This window comes from Aspergillus aculeatinus (genome assembly GCF_003184765.1).
Source record: "Aspergillus aculeatinus CBS 121060 unplaced genomic scaffold BO66scaffold_80, whole genome shotgun sequence".
In the NCBI taxonomy this organism is placed as follows: Eukaryota; Fungi; Ascomycota; class Eurotiomycetes; order Eurotiales; family Aspergillaceae; genus Aspergillus; species Aspergillus aculeatinus.
In genome coordinates this window covers 104,907-124,045 of record NW_020291549.1, presented here as the reverse complement: position 1 = coordinate 124,045, position 19,139 = coordinate 104,907, and the positions used below count along the sequence as shown (strand labels likewise).

The window sequence follows — 19,139 nt, the reverse complement described above, 5'->3', positions numbered from 1 at the left end:
AAGAACAGAAGAATGATGGAGGGGAAGGGAAGTTGAACCTTGAAGAATCGCGGGGTTGCCGCGCTCGGAAATCCCTCCGCCCCGCAGCCAAACCATTATCAATCAGTCATTCTCTAATTTAATTGCGCTGCGGTCTATTCGTCTGTCTAGAAAGAAAGAGAGGGACATTTGCTATAACCATCAACCATCCAAAGCAAAGCAATGGAACAACAAACAAGCACAATGCACATGCAGATAAAAGGCAATTCCGCACGACAGCCGCCAATCCAACACCGCTCAGACCTGCTTGCACATGCCGGGCAAGAAGCGAAATAGCAATGAAGATGAGAAAGAATCAAGAACAAAGAATAAAGAAGAGCACGAAAAGATAGAAGAAAGAAAAAGAAAACACCCCTCAGATCCAGAACGATAGATTTAATCCGCTATGCAAAACAAAATGGTCCTCAAGGTCGTCATCAATCAAAAATCATTCAATAGATACATCGCCCTCGTACTGTGGGTCCTGAGGCAATCCATCCGAATCCTCGTCCATGTATTCGGAATTTCGCCTCCAAGCCGCGAGGCTTTCCCTGCGTTCATCAGTCCAAGTCAGAAGAATGGGGCTCACATCATAGACATGAGGGAGCTTTGTGCGTAGGCCTGCGGAGCGTTTTAGCGTCTGTGTATTCGTCTTTGTTGGGGTCAGCAGGACTTACCATCGGCTTGATGTCAGGGTGGGGAACTGCCTCGAAGACCTGGTACTCAAGCTTGAGCTCAGGCCCAATCTTGATGAAAGCGCCCTTGTTCTCGGTGGAATCGCAGTACTTGGGCGCCGAGAACACCGTGATGCAGCGACCATCATGCTCAACCTCGTAACCCTCCATGCGAACCTCGTGCGATCGGATGATCGCCTCCAGTCCGTTCTTCTCACAGAAGCGCTTGGTGACGTCGGGTCCGAACTGAAGACCAACACCGCGCTTGCTGGGTCCACGACCAGGTTGGGTCTGCGGGTCGGTCCAGAGCATCTCCATCATCAACCCCTGCTGGCCCGGCTGGCGCTGGTTGTGGCGGTTCAACTTGCGGATATCATCAAGGGTAGTGTTGTCGTCGGAGAAGAGACCACCGTGGAGAACAAGGTACTTGTTACCGATCAACGTGGCCAAGGGCAGAGCGGAGAAGGACTCCGAGAAGACCTTGAAGGTGGTCTCGTTGTACTTAGCCTTGCACTCGCCCTCAAAACCGTACACCTTGTTCATATCGTCCGTCTCGTGGTTGCCACGGTTCAAGAAGATGCGGTTGGGTCTCAGCCACTTGTACGCGTAGAGAAGCAGAGCAATCTCGGTCGACCACGACCCCCGATCCACAAAGTCACCGTTGAAGAGATAAGCATTCGTCTCGCTCGGGTAGCCGTTCAACCGGAAGATCTCAAGCAGGTCGAAGTATTGTCCTGTCCCACGATCAGTCTTCACCAGAAAACCAGAAAACAAGAGCACGCTGGGGCCCTACCGTGCGTATCACCACAGACCGTCAAGCGGGTGCCCTCCTCGACGCCGACCTCCACCATCGTCGGCTCAGCGTAGACGATGTCCTTCACGGCCTTGATTATTTGGAAGACGTACTTGCGGTGAATCTTCTTGCCGTTCTTGAACCGCTCGATCATATCGTCGATGAACTCCTGGGTCATCTCGTTCTTCTCCAACCGCACGCCATCGTAGCTAGCATCCACAGCAATCGAGTCGATGTCCAGGCTCTCGAAAGCCGAGGGCGGGTCGCTGACTTCGATGGCCTTCTCGAACTCCAGCCGGCGGACCAGCTTCTCACATTCGGCGAGCTTCAGCTTCGCATCGCGGTTTCCCGGATCCCGCTTGACCACCGCCCTGAAGTCCTTGAGGGCTTCCTTGTAGTGCAGAATGGCGCTGTTCGCAAGGGCTCGTCTCCAGTATGCCTAAGTGATGTGGCGTTGGTCAGAATATATAGACCACGCGCAGGCGCTTAAACGCATCCAGGACGTTGAACAAACCTTGATGAAGTTGGGGTCGAGCTCCAGTGCCTTGGTGGCATCTGCAATCGCAAATCCGTACGCTTCAAGCTTGATATGCGCCTAGATCTCCCGAACGCCACCCAGCCAAAGTATCAGTATACAGGAAACCGCCACATTAGGGAGGGAGATCGGGGAGAAACTGGCGAGACTGCCTAGGACAGCAGCGCGACATACCTGAGCTCTGTTGCTGAAGAAGGTGGGTTCCTTGTCGTACTTCTCTATCGCCTGTGTGTAGAAGTCGATGGCGGCGGGCCATTCATGTTGCGCGAACGCCTTGTTCCCCTGCGCCTTCAGCGCAGTGGCAGCCTCAAGATCGGAGGACGCCATCGGAAGGATGATAAGGTGTTGATAAAGTGAGAGGAGAGTGTGGATAGCAAGAGGGCTGGTAAAAATGAGGTGGATGGCAAGGGGGAGGTTTTCGGCAGGTGAGCACGCGGGAACAAATTAATTATTGTAAGGGAAGAGGCGGGGAGAATTGAAGAGAGCGAGAGAGAACGAGAGAGGCGACGATGATGATGATGCAGTGAGCCCGACACCAAAGGGGACAGTATGGAGTCACGGTCAGTACCCAAATAGATAACAATGTAAGAGAATGAAATAAGACCAGGAGCAATCTCAACTGATAAAAGATCTTTGATCTCTGGCAAAGCTGTGAACAGCTAGTCAATCAATCAATCAATCAATCAATCAGCCGCCATGAAGCACTTCCGAGGATTTATTTGATGTCCGCCCGTTTTCTCCGGTCTTGGCAACTCTCCCGGTCCGATTCGAGAACCTGCGACCACCACCGTGACCGGACCTTTCACTCAACCTTGAATTCCTTCATTATCGCCATTCATTCTGCTCTATCAATCCTATTGTCCCCTCCCCAGCAAAGCATCCAACCCTGTCGCGGCTCCCTCCACAGCGTACCAGCCTTCGATCCAGCCCAGCATTCCACCCTCGCAACAAAGAAACAAAAAAACACACATAAGGGCACGCACCTCTGGCCGGAGTCCAGCTCAGCGACACTCCGTTGACCTCCTCAACCTCCAAACCAACCAGCCAACCAACCAACCGCATAACTTTCAACCAAAGGAAAAATGTCCTACTACGTCGCGCCCAGCCAGCAGCGCACTCTCCGCGCTTGCATGGTCTGCTCTCTCGTCCAACTCCACAGCGTGAGTCGAAAACCCAACTCCCCGAACCAGCTTTCTCTTTCACTACCACAACCCAATCCAATCCATACTGCCTCCCACACCATAGCCTTACCCATGCCCCTCATCCAAAAGCTAACATGATATCCTTTTGCCACCGCAATGCAGAAATTCATGCGCGAAGGCTGCCCCAACTGCGACAACGTCCTCGGCCTCCGCGGCAACAACGACGCCATCCAAGAATGCACATCCCAGGTCTTCGAGGGCCTGCTGACACTCCGGGACCCCACGACCAGCTGGGTGGCTCGGTGGCAGCGGCTGGATAGCTATGTCCCCGGGACATACGCCGTCAAGGTGACCGGTTCGGTGAGTGTTTTTTTCGGCGCGCATGGGCCTGGCCCATACCACCGGTGTGGTCCATGGACTAAACCTTTCGCAGCTTCCGGATGAGATTATTTCCAGCTTGGAGGACTCGGGGATCAAGTACATTCCGTATGTTGAGCCATACAGTCCCTCCATCTTGTGTTTCTGGGACACGTCCTGGCAGCAGCAGAAGCAGAAGAAGAAGCTTACTGACTGGTTTTATTTATAGGAGGGATGGTAGCACTGGTGAAGAGGAGGCGTAGGAACGGGGCCACTCGTTTCGATATTTGCTGAATGACGGAGGCCGCGCGGCCTAGAAATTCTGGGTGGAAGGGGAGGTGGCTTTCTTTTTTTCTTGTTCCTTGCGCGGATGCACAACACTGGAGTTTTGGTTAGGTTGTTTTCTCGTACTATATGCGATTCCGGGAAACATGGTTGCTTGCCCCTTGGTTTTCTTTTTACTGCGCCGGGGTTGCTCGTCTATTCTTATTTTTCCAAAGACGAGCTTTCAGAAAGGTTCAGAAGATCAGCCCCAAACAATGCTCGATACCCGATTAGATGAATGTTCAATGTTGCCTTCCTGATGGCATCCAATTGCTATTTCTCGATGCTAACATAAATACAAGGCATCAACTCATCATACTCATACGCTGCTGAATTTGGCTCAAGTAGAACGCAAGAAATGAACCCAATCAATTGCCGACCCGCCCGATGTACCACTGAACGCCAGATTTCAATCACAAATATCCCAGATAAAGAAGAAATGTTGGTAGCCAATCAAGCCGCTTTACAACTGCTTGATGATCTTCTCAACGCTCTCCAAGAGGATATCAGCTGCATACAATGTTAGCCTCAGGCCATCTTACTCCTGTCAGGTGATACCGATCTGACTTACCATGGTGCTTCTGGAAGATCAACATGGGCCTCAGGCGAACGGCGCTCTGGCCGCTTCCTCCAATGTTGACGCCGACGTTCTTGGCCTTGGCCAAGAATTCATCACGCTTGGGAGAGTCCCAGGCAATGAAGGTACCCTGGCCCTTGCCACGGAGGTTCTGCAAGTGCTCGGGGTACTGCTTAGCAAGACGCTCGAGACCGGCGAACAGGTAGTCACCAGTGATGGCAGTGTTCTCCACCAGGTTCAGGCGCTCAATCTCCTCGGTGATACCGCGGAAGATGAGGGCACGGGCCGGGTCACCCATCCAGGTGTTGAACTGACGGTAAGGCTTGTTGGGGCGCAGAGCGGGGTTTCCGTAGTAGTATCCGGCAGTTTGGGCCTTCTTGGAGAAAGTCACAATATCGGGGGGAGTCGTCAGGTTCCAGTGGTCATGGGCCCAGAACTTTCCAGTAGCGCCCACGCCGGTCTGCACCTCATCAACGATGAACAGGACATTGTGGCGCTTGGTGATGTCGCGGAGACCCTGGAAGAAAGCAGGAGAGGCGTGGTTGTCACCACCCTCCGACTGGATAGGCTCAACCACAACAGCTGCCACAGGGTTGTGGAACTCCTTAATTAGACGCTCAACCTCCTGCAAGCAGCGCTGCTCCTCCTGGGCATTCTCCGCGGCATGCTCCTCCAAGGGGTACTTGAGCGAGGGGAAGGGAGCCTGGGGCCAGTCAAAGGCAGGAATATCAAGCTTGTGGATAGGCTTGCTGCGGGTAGTAGACAGACTACCGAAGAGACGGCCGTGGAAGGCAGACTTGAAGGACATGATCGACAGCTGAGGGGACCCCGGGGACTGGTTGTTCATGGTAGTCTGCAGCTCCTCCTCGGTGAACTCCTTCTCGGCACCACCACGCTCGCGCTGGCGGTAGTACATGAAAGCCGCCTTGTAAGCAGTCTCGTTGGCATCGGAACCAGCCAAGGCAGTGAAGACCTGATTGAGACCCTTGGGAGCAACCTTGAGAATGCCCGTGTTCAAGATGTCGGCCCAGTCGTGAGAGGGGAAGTTACCCAGAGCGGGTCTGTTAATCAAGGCATTGACCATCTCGGGAGACTCGGCCACTTTGCGGAGGTGAGGGTTGTTGTAACCAACAGGGATGGAGGCAATCTGGGCGTAGCTGTCGCCGAGAACCGCGTTAGATGCGAATCAATATGTTGGTGATATGTTAAGGATCAAAGGAAGTATGGTAGCTTACACATCAAGGAGAAGGTTTCCGTCAGTATCGGCGATGCTGCGGTCGATAATTAGCTACTAACTCCTGATTCAAAGCGATAACCTGGAGGGGCTCAAAAGGCATACTAGTTTCCAGTAGACTTGTAGTAGTCAGCCAGCATGTTCAAGCTGCGCACGTCAAAGACCTGATCCAGCTTCTGAGCAGCAGCCTTGTTGTTGGGGCCGGGAATGGCGGTGGCCAACTTGGGAGCCGTGGGCTCATCGGGGAAGAATGGCTTCTCAGCAGCCCGCAAGTGGGCAGTGGTGCTGAGGGGGCGGACTGCCGACAGGCGAGTCGCCGTGCGAAGCTTGAGGCTGGAGCGGAAGACAGCTGCCATTGTGAAAATACAGGGAGATTGTTTGGTGGGTGGTTTGGGTAGAAGAGTAGAATAGTTATCCCTTGTGCCAGGCACAACCAGGACAAAGAAGCGGAGTGGAGAGGGATGATAACGCGATGACGACAGATAAGGGATTGAGGGGAGAATAGTAGGATAGGTCGCCCAACCAGCCAAATAGTCGACAATCAGCAGAAAAGATTGAAGAGGAGGCTGCAAAAGACAGTCAAAAAGATAATTGACACTTGGAAATCAAGAACAAAAACTCCCCTCCAAAATTTGGCGGCGCGGCTGGTTAAATAGCAGACGGCGGTGCGGAGGGAGAAGCAGCTCATGCGGAAGCTGCCCCGCGCCAGAGAGCTCTCCTCGGCGATGTGGACCAATCACCACCCCGGATATGCCCGTGCTCGGCGATCCAGCAGAGGCGCCGATAAAATGGAGACTCACAATCAGTCCTGATCACTCGACTATCAGTAGCATTAATTATCCATTTCCTCATCATCCGGTCCGATTGCTGTCCGGACTGTGTTTCTCCCGGAACGACTTTCCCTTTGCAATAGGGCTTCACAGTTGCAGCGATGAGAAACAGCAGCTGAGCCCACGATGTGGAAGTTGGAGACAGCTTCCAGTTCCCCAGATCACTCTTATCGATCGGCTTGGCAGGCAAGATAAGGAATGTTCCTTCACAATTGAAGCTAGCAACGGTTTCGACGAGTATGCGGGCTTCTATCACCAAATATTTCCGACATATACGACCCCATTGACATGGGTTGTCGTGGACTTTCAGCTTTTCCAAAACGGAGAAATTGTTCAGCTTAGTGTCGTCAACCACGAACGTCTGCCTTCTTTTTAGCACCCCTGCGGTCACAATCAACGACCACAACACTTCCGTTTCGCATCACCACCCGCACGATAACAGACCTCTCCGAGCCAACCACAACACCGACTCCTGAACACGAGCACTTCTTCCGTTATACGAGTGGACGGTGGCTCTGGGATGAAGAACAGCAGCTCCGGGACAGGTATAAGGTCTTTGATGTTGCTGCACTCCAAAGCCTCGCGGCTAAAGCCGTTCGATCAGACATCTGCATCTCCATAACGAAGTTGGCCGAAGGAGGATATAATAAGGTCTTCCGTTTGATCATGAATGATGGCAAGAAAGTGCTTGCCCGGATACCAAACCCAAATGCCGGCCCAGCGTTCCATACAACTGCATCCGAAGTTGCTACCATGGAGCTTGTAAGTTCACCTTAAAGCCAAGTTAACCGCAAGGGCGGCCAGTTCATGCCTGATCCTAGGCCCGAGATTTCCTTCAAATCCCCGTGCCTCGAGTCCTTGATTGAAGTGCCACGTCAAAGAACGCCGTTGGCTCGGAATATATCATTATGGAAGAAGCATCTGGCACACAGCTTGGAGTCATCTGGGATCAGCTGAATCCGGATAAAAAACTATCCATCATGAGGGAGATAGTGACCGTCGAGTCAAAGATGCTTGCGGTGTCGTTTTCTCAGTAAGTGAATCCATTTAAATGATAAATGCGTGTGTGAAATCTTATCATCTCGTCAGCTTTGGTAGTATATATTTTGCGAGCGAGGCAGTGGAAAGCGCAGTTCCAGCGCTGCTCACCAACGGCGCTTCCTCCGAACTGAAAGAGAGAGTGCGCAAGAGATTCAGTATTGGGCCTACCGTCGACCGAAGCTTTTGGAAGAAGGAACGCTCGTCGATGCAGATCCCGCGGGGTCCTTGTAAGCATTCTCAGATCGCCGTTCCAAACTTTTGCTTGTACTAATTGCTATCAGGGCGAACGCCCCAAGAATATGCGCTAAGTGTCGGTCGGCGTGAACGGGAGTGGATCAAACGGTTTGCCATCTCAAAACCATCAAGCGAAGCTACTCTCATTTCCCCGGCCCAAAATAGTCCACAGGCACATCTGCAGCTGTTGGAGAAGTATCTCCAAGTGGCTCCTGCTCTGATGGACATTGACCCCGTTCTCACTCGCCCTACGTTATGGCACGGAGACCTTCATTCATCGAATCTATTTGTTGATGAGGGCCGTATCACGGCTGTCATCGATTGGCAAGGCTCGTGGGCCGGGCCGCTCTTTCTTCAATCCCAACCCTCCCCGATCGTGGACTACCCAGGCAGCATTCTACTTCAGCGTCCCGGCAATTTCGACGATCTGGACCCAGAGCAGCAAGCGGAGATCAAGCAAAAAATCTTCAAATCGACGCTATACCAGCTCTATCTTCTGAAGACGAAAGAGCGGAACCCTCTTTTTGTCCAGGCATTCCATCTAGACCATGGGAAGACAAGGCGTCTACCGGTCGAATTGGCCGGAAACACATGGGATGATGACATAGTCTCTTTCCGTGACGCACTCATCAACGTTGAAAGGTAGCTATCTCATCACTTCAGTCCCATCTTCCTTTTTTTTGAGGTTATCTGATCTTTTATCTCCAGACATTGGCAAGAACTTGGCATCCAAGGCGAATGTCCTTATCATTTCACGCAAGATGAACTACATAGCCACGCCGTCGATGCCGAGGGCTGGTATGAGGTCCAGGAGTTCTTCGACCGTATAGAAGGTCTTGTGAAACGAGATGGCTGGACATCTCCCGATACGTTTGACGCTGCCTTCAACTTCTTTTCCGAACTGCGAGAACGGGGCCTGAGGCATATGAAGGGGCGAGAAAAGAGAGCTTTTGACAGACAGACTCGTTGGGCGAGAAAATAGGGTGGGTGATTTGAATACCGAGGCCTACGGGGGGACGTCACTAGGCTAGTATCCGATGGGATGATGGCCTTGACCACGCTCCGAAGACGCTGTCCTACCGCCAATTTGACCAAGCAGTAATCTCCGGTCAGATAAGAGATGGCAGTGCGTCGGGCTGAAAATAAATAGTCAGTAGTCAGGAGGAATCAGACTTCGAAGGGCAGTTACATAACAGTGGTGTATCAGAGCACGAAACTCTGAAGAATCAAGCTAGCTGGAGGATACAGTGATTCACAGGTCTGCTGTTTAGGGAGAAGATAGAAAACCCCTGGAGTACGGAGGATTAATCTATCGTATCGGGGTCCACGAGGAAGTCTAGATTGTTCTTGCCTTGACAGCCATCTACTTAAGTTTCACACGTGCATACACCCCTGCTAGTATGTGCTAGACTGCGATACCAAGACCGGGCTTTAATACAATAGGATTGTCGACTACTCGAACTTCCTGTGACACGCGACAGTAAAGGATCGGAGGGAAGAGCGACGCGGAGGTTCGAGAAGCAGGGTTGCTAAGCGAAACACGTAAGCACATTTGGTGCCTGCGTTAGTATGCCCGCATTTAGTGAGGCCTGCATGGGTTCATGTAACTAGCCCGAAGAAGGTAGTCTACGCGATGCCGGCCCGGTCAGGCCAATCTGGCATCCAAGCTGAACTCGACTCAGAGTGGGGAGTGCGGGATCCGATTGCGGAGCTGCTCCATCGACCCACTTCTAGTACTTCGCCAGCTGCAAGTAATTTGAATAGACATCATAGACATCGCTCAATTTGAGATCGGAGTCGCTTCGTCACTGCGAGAGCACAATATGGGTGTTATAGATGAAGTTACACACAGAATTTAGATATGAGTTCTTGTATACAAAAAGAAAAGGAATGAATCTTGCCAGAAGTACACAGCGCTGTGCGTAGACGTGATGCGTACATGTGTTGAACACGATTACCATCGTTAAGCATTATCATCGAGATGACGAAAGTCTGTTGTATGAAGACATGATAAGAATATTAATCGAATCGAAGGAAGAACTAGAAAAAGTTCTTATCGTCGGTCGTCGACCGGTCAGTCGTCGACCGTTCGATGTTCGAGTTTAAGTCTCGAGTAAGGGAGGCAGTAGATTTGTCGCTACCAGGCGACGTGTAGACCACACCGTGGTTCTTCAATTCCACATGATGTGTAGGTGTTGCAACCCGCATATGGTTCGAGATTGACGAGGGCTGATTGCTGTCGGCATGCCCGGGCTTCTTGATCTCAGACCATGTCTCCATCTCCACCGTGCGCAGAACCTCGAACCGATCGACATTGGTGTCGCCTTGATAGCCATATTGCCGATCTTCAATTCTTGATTCTTTGGTAGGCCCACTCGAGGACCACCCCTTTCGTGGAAGGCTCTTGGGGCCATAAGACGAGGCATAGCGGCGACTGGACTGGAGAAGACGGGGCAGAAAGAAGGTGACAAGGGGCCTCAACGCAGGAGCAGAAGCACAGATCTAAAACGGGTCAGACGGAATTGAATCAGTCACGAGGAGGTGATAGCATACCAAGCCCATGCTGATCTCTATTGAAGCAGCGAGAAGGACAGGCCAGCCCACCCAAGTAACATCATATGAAGCCACCATGCTCTTCCAAACGTAGACTGTCCGGATGGAGCCAGCAACATTAACCACAATTCCTAATCCAAAGATGGAGATAACAGCAACTCGCTGTCGAGTAGGCATCTTCAAACTCCAGATCAATGGCATTGGGAGCACAGTGGTGAGGAAATCAGTGAAAATGTTCACGACACTGGCTGAGAACACAGCAGCACCGTCGTTGAGGCAATGGAAGGGGTATGTGGGTGCCACTTCCCAGTATGCACGTATTGGCCTGATTTATCAGTACGAGATCAGAGCTTTTAGGAGAGAAACTCACGAGCATTGGAAGATGGAGATGAAGAGAAACAGAAGACAGCATATTGCCACGATGACCATGCCGATGATCAGCACAATGTTGTAAGAGGAATATAAACCTTTGCTCCCGGCTCCAAGCAAACGCTTGCAGAACCACAACAAAGAAAGCTTTGTGATACTGGACGACAAGGAGAAAAGCATTTGGAACGCGAGGTTGAGCTTGTTGACAGTTGGCAACCAAGAGGGTGGGATATCCCAGATATGCCGAGTCCAACCGTAGTTTTCAGTTGCTATAGATGTTACAGCGCACATTCCAATTGCGAAAGCCTGGCGCACAATTGTTAGGGCCTAGGTATTGAGAGTTCTGCGACCTAGTACTCACAAGGGCCCAAATGATGAGGATATCATCGAAACCGAAAGTGCACGTTATTCTCAAACGCGTGAAGAGGCGGAGGCAGGTCACAACAAATGCGACGCTAAGGAGGACAACGCTGACGATAAGCACATAATTTCCACGAGTCACAGGGTCGACATAGTTAGGCGTGGGCCATGTCGCCAGGACACTGGCGGGTGGAATTCGCATGTTAAGACGAGGTGATTCGGATGATGGTTCGAGCAGGATTCAGTTGCCGAATTGCTTTGATGGAGCGAAGGGTTGTTCAAGCACGCGGTCGTTCATTTGGAAATTAAGCATAACCACCAGCAACCCCGGGCAGATAGTTGCTGATCACATTGGCCATAATCACGATCTGATATCACTGAAAAGGTAACGTGGTGCGAAGAACTATCGCAATGGCGGACTGAGTACGAGTCACTGACGCCACTTGCTAGTTGACAGCTTCGATGAGGGGGGCGACGGGGGATATAATATAGCCAGGAATGAGGTACCCACTCCCAGCTTTTGAAATGCCGTCGATTCAGGTCCTGGTCCCTTTCTCCAACCATGAATTGCCCGTAGCCAGCCCACCTTGACATTTTGACTTTGGCTGGGGCAACCAATTTCAGATCGATCCCAGAAGAGCTAAGAAACAAGTCAAGGTCCTCCAATGAAGCCAGTGGGTCTGACTCCACAATGGGGTAGTATCGGCCAGACAATGGCGAGGAGGGGGACCACTGGGAGAGAGAATCGCCGGGGGTTTCACGGGGTGCACAGGACAGCAACAGGCAGATCCGTTGAACCGTCGTTCACATTCTGGCGGAATCGATCTAATGCTTGTAGCGAGTGAGCCATTAATCACCGGCCCAAGTCTAGATGGTCAGCTTGAACCAGGGTGCCAAAGTCTATTCACCCATAGTCAAGAACTGACCTGAAATTTGCGGGTTTGCGGGTTTGCGGGCAGAGAATCATTTGCTGGCTGTTCAAAGCGGTTCTCCAACGAGAATCCGTCAGCCTCCAACTAGAGTAAGTAGGTAGTTTGAAAATATGGTCGAGGGCAATTTTCAGGAGACAACCTGGTGGATGTGAAATCCGATGTGATGGAGGAGATGGAGGAGGAAGAAGAGGAATAGTGCTCCACACAATCCATAATCCACATTGAAGATGAGCTCGTGGTGTCTCCTCACTTAAGCGGGAATTAGTGGAAGTTACTAGTAGGCAGTGGAGGTGGAGTGACTTCGGGAGGGAGGGAGAATGGCCAACTTGGAAGTCTGGTGGCGCTCGAGACAGATTCCGGATGGGGAAAGGGTTGCCCCGCGGCATGCATACACCAATCTCCTCGGTACGAAGTACAGTACAGTACCTTCACTACTACCCAGTCCTACTACCGAGTAACTACTTAGTAAGTTACTCACTATACACATGCTTCCTGCTGCTGACGTTGCATCTGCCATCGGCAATTGTGCTGCCATCCTCATGGCATGCACTTACTCGTTCCTGCATCCTGCATCCCACTATGCAGAAAAAACCTTGTCATTCCATTGATTCTGTCAAGTCTACTCCCCACAAAACATGGTTCTCATTCCAGCTGAGAGAAGATCGTTCCCCCTGAGATTGCCAATTGAATAGTACGAAAGAAGACTCCGAAACTAGACTTGACACTGAACAGGTGCGAACGCAGCACTGATCCTTCTACAACAAGGTCAAACATATACTACCCGAGTAGTATGAGTAGATACTCGCAGACATACGCAGCGACAGTACGAACTCCTCTGGCATGAGATCCACCCTGCCTGAAGGGGCTAAAGATAGGATTCTAAAACGGGTTACCGATCAGAGCACAAGTGGAGCGCATTACTCCATCAGATACTCGGCTGTGACAATCATGGGCCGCAGCCTGCTTTAAAGTTTTTAACCTCAATGGTCATCTAGCCCTGCGAAATAGTGCAAACCCCGAAATTCTGAGGACCTGGCCCTGCCGGCACAGCTGGCAGTCTTACCACTCGGTCGCAATGACAAATTCTTGACATTAGCTATGACCGAACTTTCTCTTGATCCATTCCCTGAATTTAGTCAAACGGGAGCTTTCATCGGCCCTACAGTCGTCCGGCAATCTCTGACAGAGAGTGCCGACAGCCACCGCGATAAGCTTTATCGAACCATCGGGAGCGGTCGAACCATGGAGGTCACGCCACACTCTTGTAGGTTGGATGCTTCAATCGCAGGCCGGCACGGTACCTACACGGTGGAAGAGTACCCGTCCGCTCATCCGGGGAGGATACAGCTTCCGATTACCAGCCGCTTGAACTGGCGAACGCTTTGGGTGGATGGCCCCAGCAGTTTTTGCGATGACCCTGCCTGACTCTACGCGTGTCCACTGCGCTCACAGAGACGGCTGAGCTCTCCTGTGCATTGTCTGTTTGTAGTAACCCTTGAGAAGGGCTATTTTTGTCTTCGAAGGCATCAACTACTTCAGAAACACGAGAGCTAGCTTCAAACCTCGGTTTCAGGATGAGTGCACATTGTTTGATTGTCAGCTCAGGTGTGACACCATACTATAGGTGTATCAGCACGGCGCTGATCAGCTTGCATTCTGCACTGGTGATCGAATATACAAATTTCGATAGACAGATCCTCCACCTGGGTAGGTTGATTGTGGCACCAGCACCTATGCCCCTACTCGACTGCCTATATCAGCATCAGGCTGCCTTCTCGCCATGCAGTTGGAGTAATAGACTATCAGGTACAAATTGACTCGATGGAAGTACTCCCAAGCTGCAGCACCAGATTCTGATTATTCAGTCTTTCCGTTTCCGGCAAGAGTTCACCCTGCGGGTGGGGCGTGCTGCTGCCCGGTCGATCACCCCATTCAACATTCTTCTTAATGGGGTTTCCTCGGCTCTGGCTCGTGGATGGCGATCTCGCGCCACTACGAGTACGATAGTATGTGTACGAGTAGAATGAAGGATCTGGTCTCAAAGTTGGGTCAAATCCAACGGTATACCGTTCTCGGACCCTAACCTTAACCACCCTCGTGGAACCGGGCTAGATCATGACGTCGGAAAAGCAAGAGCGCAGTCTCCAAGAAGGATCTACCGGCACTGCTCGGATTAGCATACGACTTTATACATATATACTTTATTGATCTCTCCGATCAGCCTTTACTGCAATTTCGGACGGAGTACCACGGAATTGCTTTTGTTGACCACAGCTTCAACTTGTGATACTCTTTTTTTCTCCTTAAAAAAAGCTGGAAAATGGCTCATCCTAATGTCATTATCAATGAATGAAAGCTGATCATCGAAAGCAAGGGTTGACCCCCCTGAATCCTTTGCACCATTGGAGGTGATCATGATGGATTGGTGACTCTTCGACCAGCTTCCTCCTGATCAATAGGCTTCGAAAGTGGACCATACTCCAGCATGGATTCATAGTCCGGGATCTTTCGCGCCCAACCGCCAACCATCCCTGGCTCGTCATATGATCCGAATCACTTCACAGAAGGAATTCGCCCTTCGTTTTCGCAACCTGCTCATCATAGTAAGGTTGAAAAGCCAACCATCCTTTCTCCGGCCCCCCAACCTGCAAGGCCGCATAAGAAGCCTCCTCTTCGTCAATAATGATCTTCTCGTACCCCGCTGCGGATGCCGCATCGGCCAGGAGTTGAGCCTGGCAGGTTTTGTCCAGACTGATAAACCAGAATGCCGCTTCATCGACACTCTCCCCCACCGTCAGCAGGCCATGGTTCTGCAGAATCACCGCTTTTCCCCCACCTAAAGCGGCAACGATCCGCTGTCCCTCCTCCCGGTCTAGAACCACACCTTTGAAGTCCCGGTAGACGCCATGGCTCTTGTAGAACCGCAGTGCGTCCTGCGTGATCATCTCCAGCTCGCGGCCAAAGCACGAAAAGGCCTTGCCCGCGACGCTGTGGGCATGGCACGCGGCGTTCACATCCGGTCGGGCTTTGTGGATCTCCGAGTGGATGGCGAACGCGGGGGCGTTGATGGGCTCATCGCCTTCGACGACCAAGCCATCCTCGTCCACCAGTATCAGGTCGGAGACTTTGATGAGAGAGAAGTGTGCGGAGAGGGGGTTGATCCCTGCGGCGAGGTCCGGACACGTTAACGGTCTAAGACACATCCACACAAACCAAACCTCAAGCCGGGGGAAGTGGTCCTCAAAGCTTACAGAAATGATCGGTGAGAATAGGATCTCGGACGGAGATGTGGCCCGCCACACCCTCGTCGAAGCCACGATCCGCAAAGAGACGAAACGCCGCTGCCAGGTGCTGCTTCCGGTATACTCGCTCGTCCTCCAGGCTCTGGAACTTGGGGTATCGGCGCACTTTCAGATCCCTGCCATCCTTGGTCTTGCCGAGGACCTGTAGCTGCGGTGGAATGTCGGATCTCTTGCCGGGTTTATTCGCCTCGGGTTTAGGGTCCGATGCAGTCACCGATGGAGCCATGATTCCGATCGTAGATAGAGTGTAATTCGAAGACTGTGATATCCAAAATCAATAAATAAAAGACAGGGATTCGCCCACGACAGTGGAAGGTAATAATAAACTCGAGCTCGATCCTGGAGAAACTCGGACACACATATACTCACTCAACTTGTTCCTCCCTCGGGAAGAGTCGCTTCAGATCGAACTAGTTACCCCGCAAATCCGTCGACATTTCCACGCTTGGGCTCTGGCTTTTCCGGTCCTCGATAGCACCCTGGAAAAAAGGGATCAGCACCGTAAATCGACGCTCCTCGGTGGAATGAACGCCGATGTAGACGCACACATACTCACATCGCAAGTCACATGTAACTATATTCAACTTGGAAGGACCTGCCCTACCCAGCCAGCCATGCTCAAAGATATACCGAGCGAGACCCAAGTCCAGCGCGCTACCCAGCCGTACGGAAAGGGGAAAGCCCACCCCCTCACCGTGAGGGGGGAAGATATCCGCTCTTGGCCCACTGTTATAGTGAAAAAAGTGTTGTGCTCACGCTCGGGGTCTGTTGGATCTTAACGGGCACGGGCAAGGGCAAGGACAAAGTGGGCGATATGCAAGGTACAGTACCTGGGTGAAGCGGGTCGCGTCCAGTTCTCGATGCAGGGGTTCAGATGTGGGTGTGTTCGGCTCAATTGGGGTTCTGGCAGTCATACCTAGTAATCTGTCGCTCAGGTGAGATTGCATGGTACTAGGTATGTATGGTTAGTTACCGGTATCAGCAGCGACTGGTGGTTGTGGAGGGGACGACAGGGAAACACAGCAGATTTGAATGTGTAAGGGATTTCTGGGTTGATGCTGGATGATTGGGGGGGCAGGTGGAGGGTAGGCGCGGGTTGAGGTGGATGGCAGTGGACCATATGTTCTGCAGCTTGACTTGCCTGGTATATCAATCTTCCCATCCGGGCTGTATGTATGAGGTCGGTCCCAGGGTGCAGCGCATGGGCCATCAGAACTGCGCTACTGTATCTGTATGTCATATCTGATGGATTGACTGGGGTCGGTGGGGATATATTCGCGCAGCATGACTTGGACTCCACCCACACGTACGGTATAGGATGGTACTGCACAGTGCACAGTGCACAGTGCACAGTGCACAGATCCACCCTTTCCATCAGGGTTTACTGAGTCGGATAAGAGAACAGTTTCCCAAGAGATAGCGATCTAGCCAGTATGCAGACCGAGTGATACAAACTCGGATATGTGAGTGAATTGAGAGTATATTGACCCCATTTTATGCCTATATCCACCATCTACATATAGAGATGAACCGATACAACTCTTAATCCCGAATATGGAACAAAAATAAACCCGAAGACAAGCCAATCCGTACAGACATCTAACCCGTCCATCCATCATTTATGAGGCAACCCTTGCCCAACGACAATTAACACCAGACTCGCATGCTCGAAAAAACGAAGACGCCCGATCCCAAATTTTGGTCCCCCCTCACTGCAGTGACAGATGCACATTATCCCCCCAAACTTCAAACTCTTCTATCATAATATTGCACGGCTCACGACAACTCTCAAACCGACGACTGCTTGCTGCTCATACTTCCGACCATGGTCGTCGTCTCCGACCCTGCTGGGTCCGTGTTGGCGACGACTTTCGACCGCAGGGCGGCGCGGATCTCGTCGACGGAGCGTTCCTTCCACTCGTTGTAGCCGGAGGTGCTCAGAGGGAAGAGCACAAAGTTATCCTCGCGGACACCAAACTCGTCCAACTTGGGCGGGGGCATGGCGGAGATGATGTCGAGCTCGTTGGCGAGTTGGCGGCAGTAGGTCTCCAGGGGCAGATCATTGACGTCGTGTCCGAAGGGGTTCTCGATTTCGCTGCCGATGAAGGCAAGGCCGAGGATGATGTATGCGGCGACTGAAGTTGTGAGTTAGTAGAGTTTTCGATGTAGGCACAATAGCATCAGTACACACCAATAGAGCCGGGAATGGTGATCCAGCCCAGGTAGTTGTACATCTGGAAGGGAAGAACCATGACATAGATCCAGGAGATCTGGGCGATGGAGATGGTGTATGCGGCGGGAAGAGGGGTATCGAGGACACGCTCCGTTCCGGTAAGACATTCGTTCAAGCTAGAGATACCGTTGACTTGCAGGGTATTAGCATGAAAGCATAAAATCACAAAAAAAGCCGGGAAAGCGTACTGGCTTGACTTTGGTGAAGACCGCAGGTCAAGGTTCCGTTGCCAATGCAGCGGTCGATGTAGGCGGACAGGTGGTTCAGGATCTCCAGCGGCAGGTGTCCCAAAGGCTTCTTGGACCGCTTGATGAGCTTGCGTGGGTTGGACTCTGCAAACGAAACTCCCAGAGATTCACCGATCTCTTTCCAGACAGACTTCTTCGGGGGCTGCAGGACTTGACGGTCGTGTGCCTCTTTTGCAAAGGTGTCGAGGTGACCAATCAGGCCTGCCAGATCTTCGTAGCCGACATCAGGCTCGAAACGCAGCTTATGTTTGAGGGCGACGGCAAAGGCAAGGATGAGGTTGAAGGCCGTCCTACTAATGTTAGCATATGCATTTTTTGACTTTGTGATCCGGGTAGCATACAGCTTCGCCAGCAGATCCTCTTTTCCTAGTTCTCCCTCGCGCTCAGCTGTATTTACCCAGATTGTCCGTGCGAGGTTGCGGGAGGTCTGGATCAGCAGTGCCCAGTATTTGCGTCCGTCCGCCCATCTGCCATGCTGTTAGACCTGTACTGTTGAACCGAGATCCAATTGGCCACAACTTACCTCTCATAGGCGGTAGAACTGCGGAACGAAAGCGCCAAACTGACCACGAAACCGGTGATTGTGAGCAGAATACTATTGATGCCAACTAAACACCCAACTATTAGAGACGCTCTTCCAGCACATTGACAGGGCGAACTCACGAGAATGTACGAAGCGAGAGATGCAGGTGATCGCAGTAGCCCAGAGGGCAACCAAAAACAGGGGGAGAATCATTTTGGGCATGATACTGCCGTGCATCCGGAAGGCGAGGGGCCATTTGGAGTGTCTGTCGAGATCACGGGGGCCATGCTATACACTGCAGTCAGCTTCCCAGCTTCCCACGGGTTAGAGGTAGTCCATCACTGCATCGATGACATACAAAATATCGATTGAGTTCGCTCGAATTGCGTCGGTCAAGCATGAATTGTCTGTCGCGGGAATTGGCGAGATTTTCTAGGAAGCTGGGGCGTGGCGTCAAGCGGCCGGGCCGGAATGTTTTCTCTTGTACATTGGCGGAGGGTTCATTCTTCGCAGTTTGGACCGGCGCGATGGGAGGCTGCTCCTGGTGTCCTGCTTCTTCCGACATGGTTGCTGGAGGTGATGCACGATAGTGTGTAGTAGAGAATAATAGGAGGGACAAAGACGGTGAACAGTAGGAATTATACGGCTCGATACGGCTCGCACACAAAGGACCTGCCTTGGGAGACGAACGACGAACTGGCTCCACAGAGAAACCGAAATCGGGAGACTAGTCAACTAGTTTGAATTGACTATGGGAATTAATAGCGAGGGATGGAGTAAGGATACCACTCCGAAAAGTGACAAAGTCAGGAGTGAGAAGGAGGAAGATTTGAAAACGAAATCTGGGGAGGGGGGGGAGG

General features: G+C 51.8%; 6 protein-coding genes across 6 annotated transcripts; 2 read left to right on the top strand and 4 right to left on the bottom strand.

Moving 5' to 3' along the window:
- Positions 1 to 2,858: 2,858 nt before the first annotated feature.
- Positions 2,859 to 4,095, top strand: spt4 (transcription elongation factor SPT4). Its single transcript, XM_025648415.1, has 4 exons — positions 2,859 to 3,180; positions 3,325 to 3,522; positions 3,596 to 3,648; positions 3,749 to 4,095. The coding sequence occupies exons 1-4, from the start codon at positions 3,103 to 3,105 to the stop codon at positions 3,780 to 3,782; spliced, it is 363 nt and encodes a 120-aa protein (XP_025498272.1). The 5' UTR covers positions 2,859 to 3,102; the 3' UTR covers positions 3,783 to 4,095.
- gatA (4-aminobutyrate transaminase gatA) lies at positions 4,079 to 6,308 on the bottom strand. The gene is made up of 4 exons (XM_025648414.1): positions 5,760 to 6,308; positions 5,656 to 5,691; positions 4,415 to 5,577; positions 4,079 to 4,353 (listed from the first exon to the last, which is right to left on the bottom strand). Exons 1-4 carry the CDS (start codon positions 6,008 to 6,010, stop codon positions 4,307 to 4,309), a joined length of 1,497 nt encoding a protein of 498 aa, XP_025498271.1. The 5' UTR covers positions 6,011 to 6,308; the 3' UTR covers positions 4,079 to 4,306.
- A 302-nt stretch (positions 6,309 to 6,610) lies between these two features.
- BO66DRAFT_415926 (uncharacterized protein) lies at positions 6,611 to 8,741 on the top strand (the record flags this gene model as incomplete). Its single annotated transcript, XM_025649568.1, has 6 exons — positions 6,611 to 6,635; positions 6,861 to 7,246; positions 7,366 to 7,517; positions 7,574 to 7,752; positions 7,807 to 8,401; positions 8,468 to 8,741. 6 exons carry the CDS (start codon positions 6,611 to 6,613, stop codon positions 8,739 to 8,741), a joined length of 1,611 nt encoding a protein of 536 aa, XP_025498270.1.
- A 1,058-nt stretch (positions 8,742 to 9,799) lies between these two features.
- Positions 9,800 to 11,243, bottom strand: BO66DRAFT_415925 (uncharacterized protein; the record flags this gene model as incomplete). Its single annotated transcript, XM_025649567.1, has 4 exons — positions 9,800 to 10,261; positions 10,313 to 10,637; positions 10,683 to 10,987; positions 11,043 to 11,243. 4 exons carry the CDS (start codon positions 11,241 to 11,243, stop codon positions 9,800 to 9,802), a joined length of 1,293 nt encoding a protein of 430 aa, XP_025498269.1.
- Positions 11,244 to 14,531: 3,288 nt separating this feature from the next.
- BO66DRAFT_415924 (class II aldolase/adducin family protein) lies at positions 14,532 to 15,501 on the bottom strand (the record flags this gene model as incomplete). The annotated part of the gene is made up of 2 exons (XM_025649566.1): positions 14,532 to 15,136; positions 15,225 to 15,501. 2 exons carry the CDS (start codon positions 15,499 to 15,501, stop codon positions 14,532 to 14,534), a joined length of 882 nt encoding a protein of 293 aa, XP_025498268.1.
- A 1,362-nt stretch (positions 15,502 to 16,863) lies between these two features.
- On the bottom strand, positions 16,864 to 19,077 carry BO66DRAFT_241335 (UPF0187 domain membrane protein). The gene is made up of 6 exons (XM_025642863.1): positions 18,638 to 19,077; positions 18,420 to 18,567; positions 18,280 to 18,364; positions 17,697 to 18,223; positions 17,467 to 17,640; positions 16,864 to 17,410 (listed from the first exon to the last, which is right to left on the bottom strand). The coding sequence occupies exons 1-6, from the start codon at positions 18,842 to 18,844 to the stop codon at positions 17,064 to 17,066; spliced, it is 1,488 nt and encodes a 495-aa protein (XP_025498267.1). The 5' UTR covers positions 18,845 to 19,077; the 3' UTR covers positions 16,864 to 17,063.
- Between the last annotated feature and the right edge of the window lie 62 nt (positions 19,078 to 19,139).

Bases quoted from the DNA above. Each gene is read 5' to 3' on its own strand.
- gatA (XM_025648414.1), bottom strand. From the start codon at position 6,010: ATGGCAGCTGTCTTCCGCTCCAGCCTCAAGCTTCGCACGGCGACTCGC. The intron at 5,578-5,655 runs GTAAGCTACCAT...TCTCGGCGACAG, and splicing joins GGAAACCTTCTCCTTGATGT to CTACGCCCAGATTGCCTCCA. The intron at 4,354-4,414 runs GTAAGTCAGATC...CATTGTATGCAG, and splicing joins GATCTTCCAGAAGCACCATG to CTGATATCCTCTTGGAGAGC.
- spt4 (XM_025648415.1), top strand. From the start codon at position 3,103: ATGTCCTACTACGTCGCGCCCAGCCAGCAGCGCACTCTCCGCGCTTGC. The intron at 3,181-3,324 runs GTGAGTCGAAAA...ACCGCAATGCAG, and splicing joins CTCTCGTCCAACTCCACAGC to AAATTCATGCGCGAAGGCTG. The intron at 3,523-3,595 runs GTGAGTGTTTTT...AACCTTTCGCAG, and splicing joins CCGTCAAGGTGACCGGTTCG to CTTCCGGATGAGATTATTTC.
- BO66DRAFT_241335 (XM_025642863.1), bottom strand. From the start codon at position 18,844: ATGTCGGAAGAAGCAGGACACCAGGAGCAGCCTCCCATCGCGCCGGTC. The intron at 18,224-18,279 runs GTAAGTTGTGGC...ACAGCATGGCAG, and splicing joins AGTTCTACCGCCTATGAGAG to ATGGGCGGACGGACGCAAAT. The intron at 17,641-17,696 runs GTACGCTTTCCC...ATACCCTGCAAG, and splicing joins TCTTCACCAAAGTCAAGCCA to TCAACGGTATCTCTAGCTTG.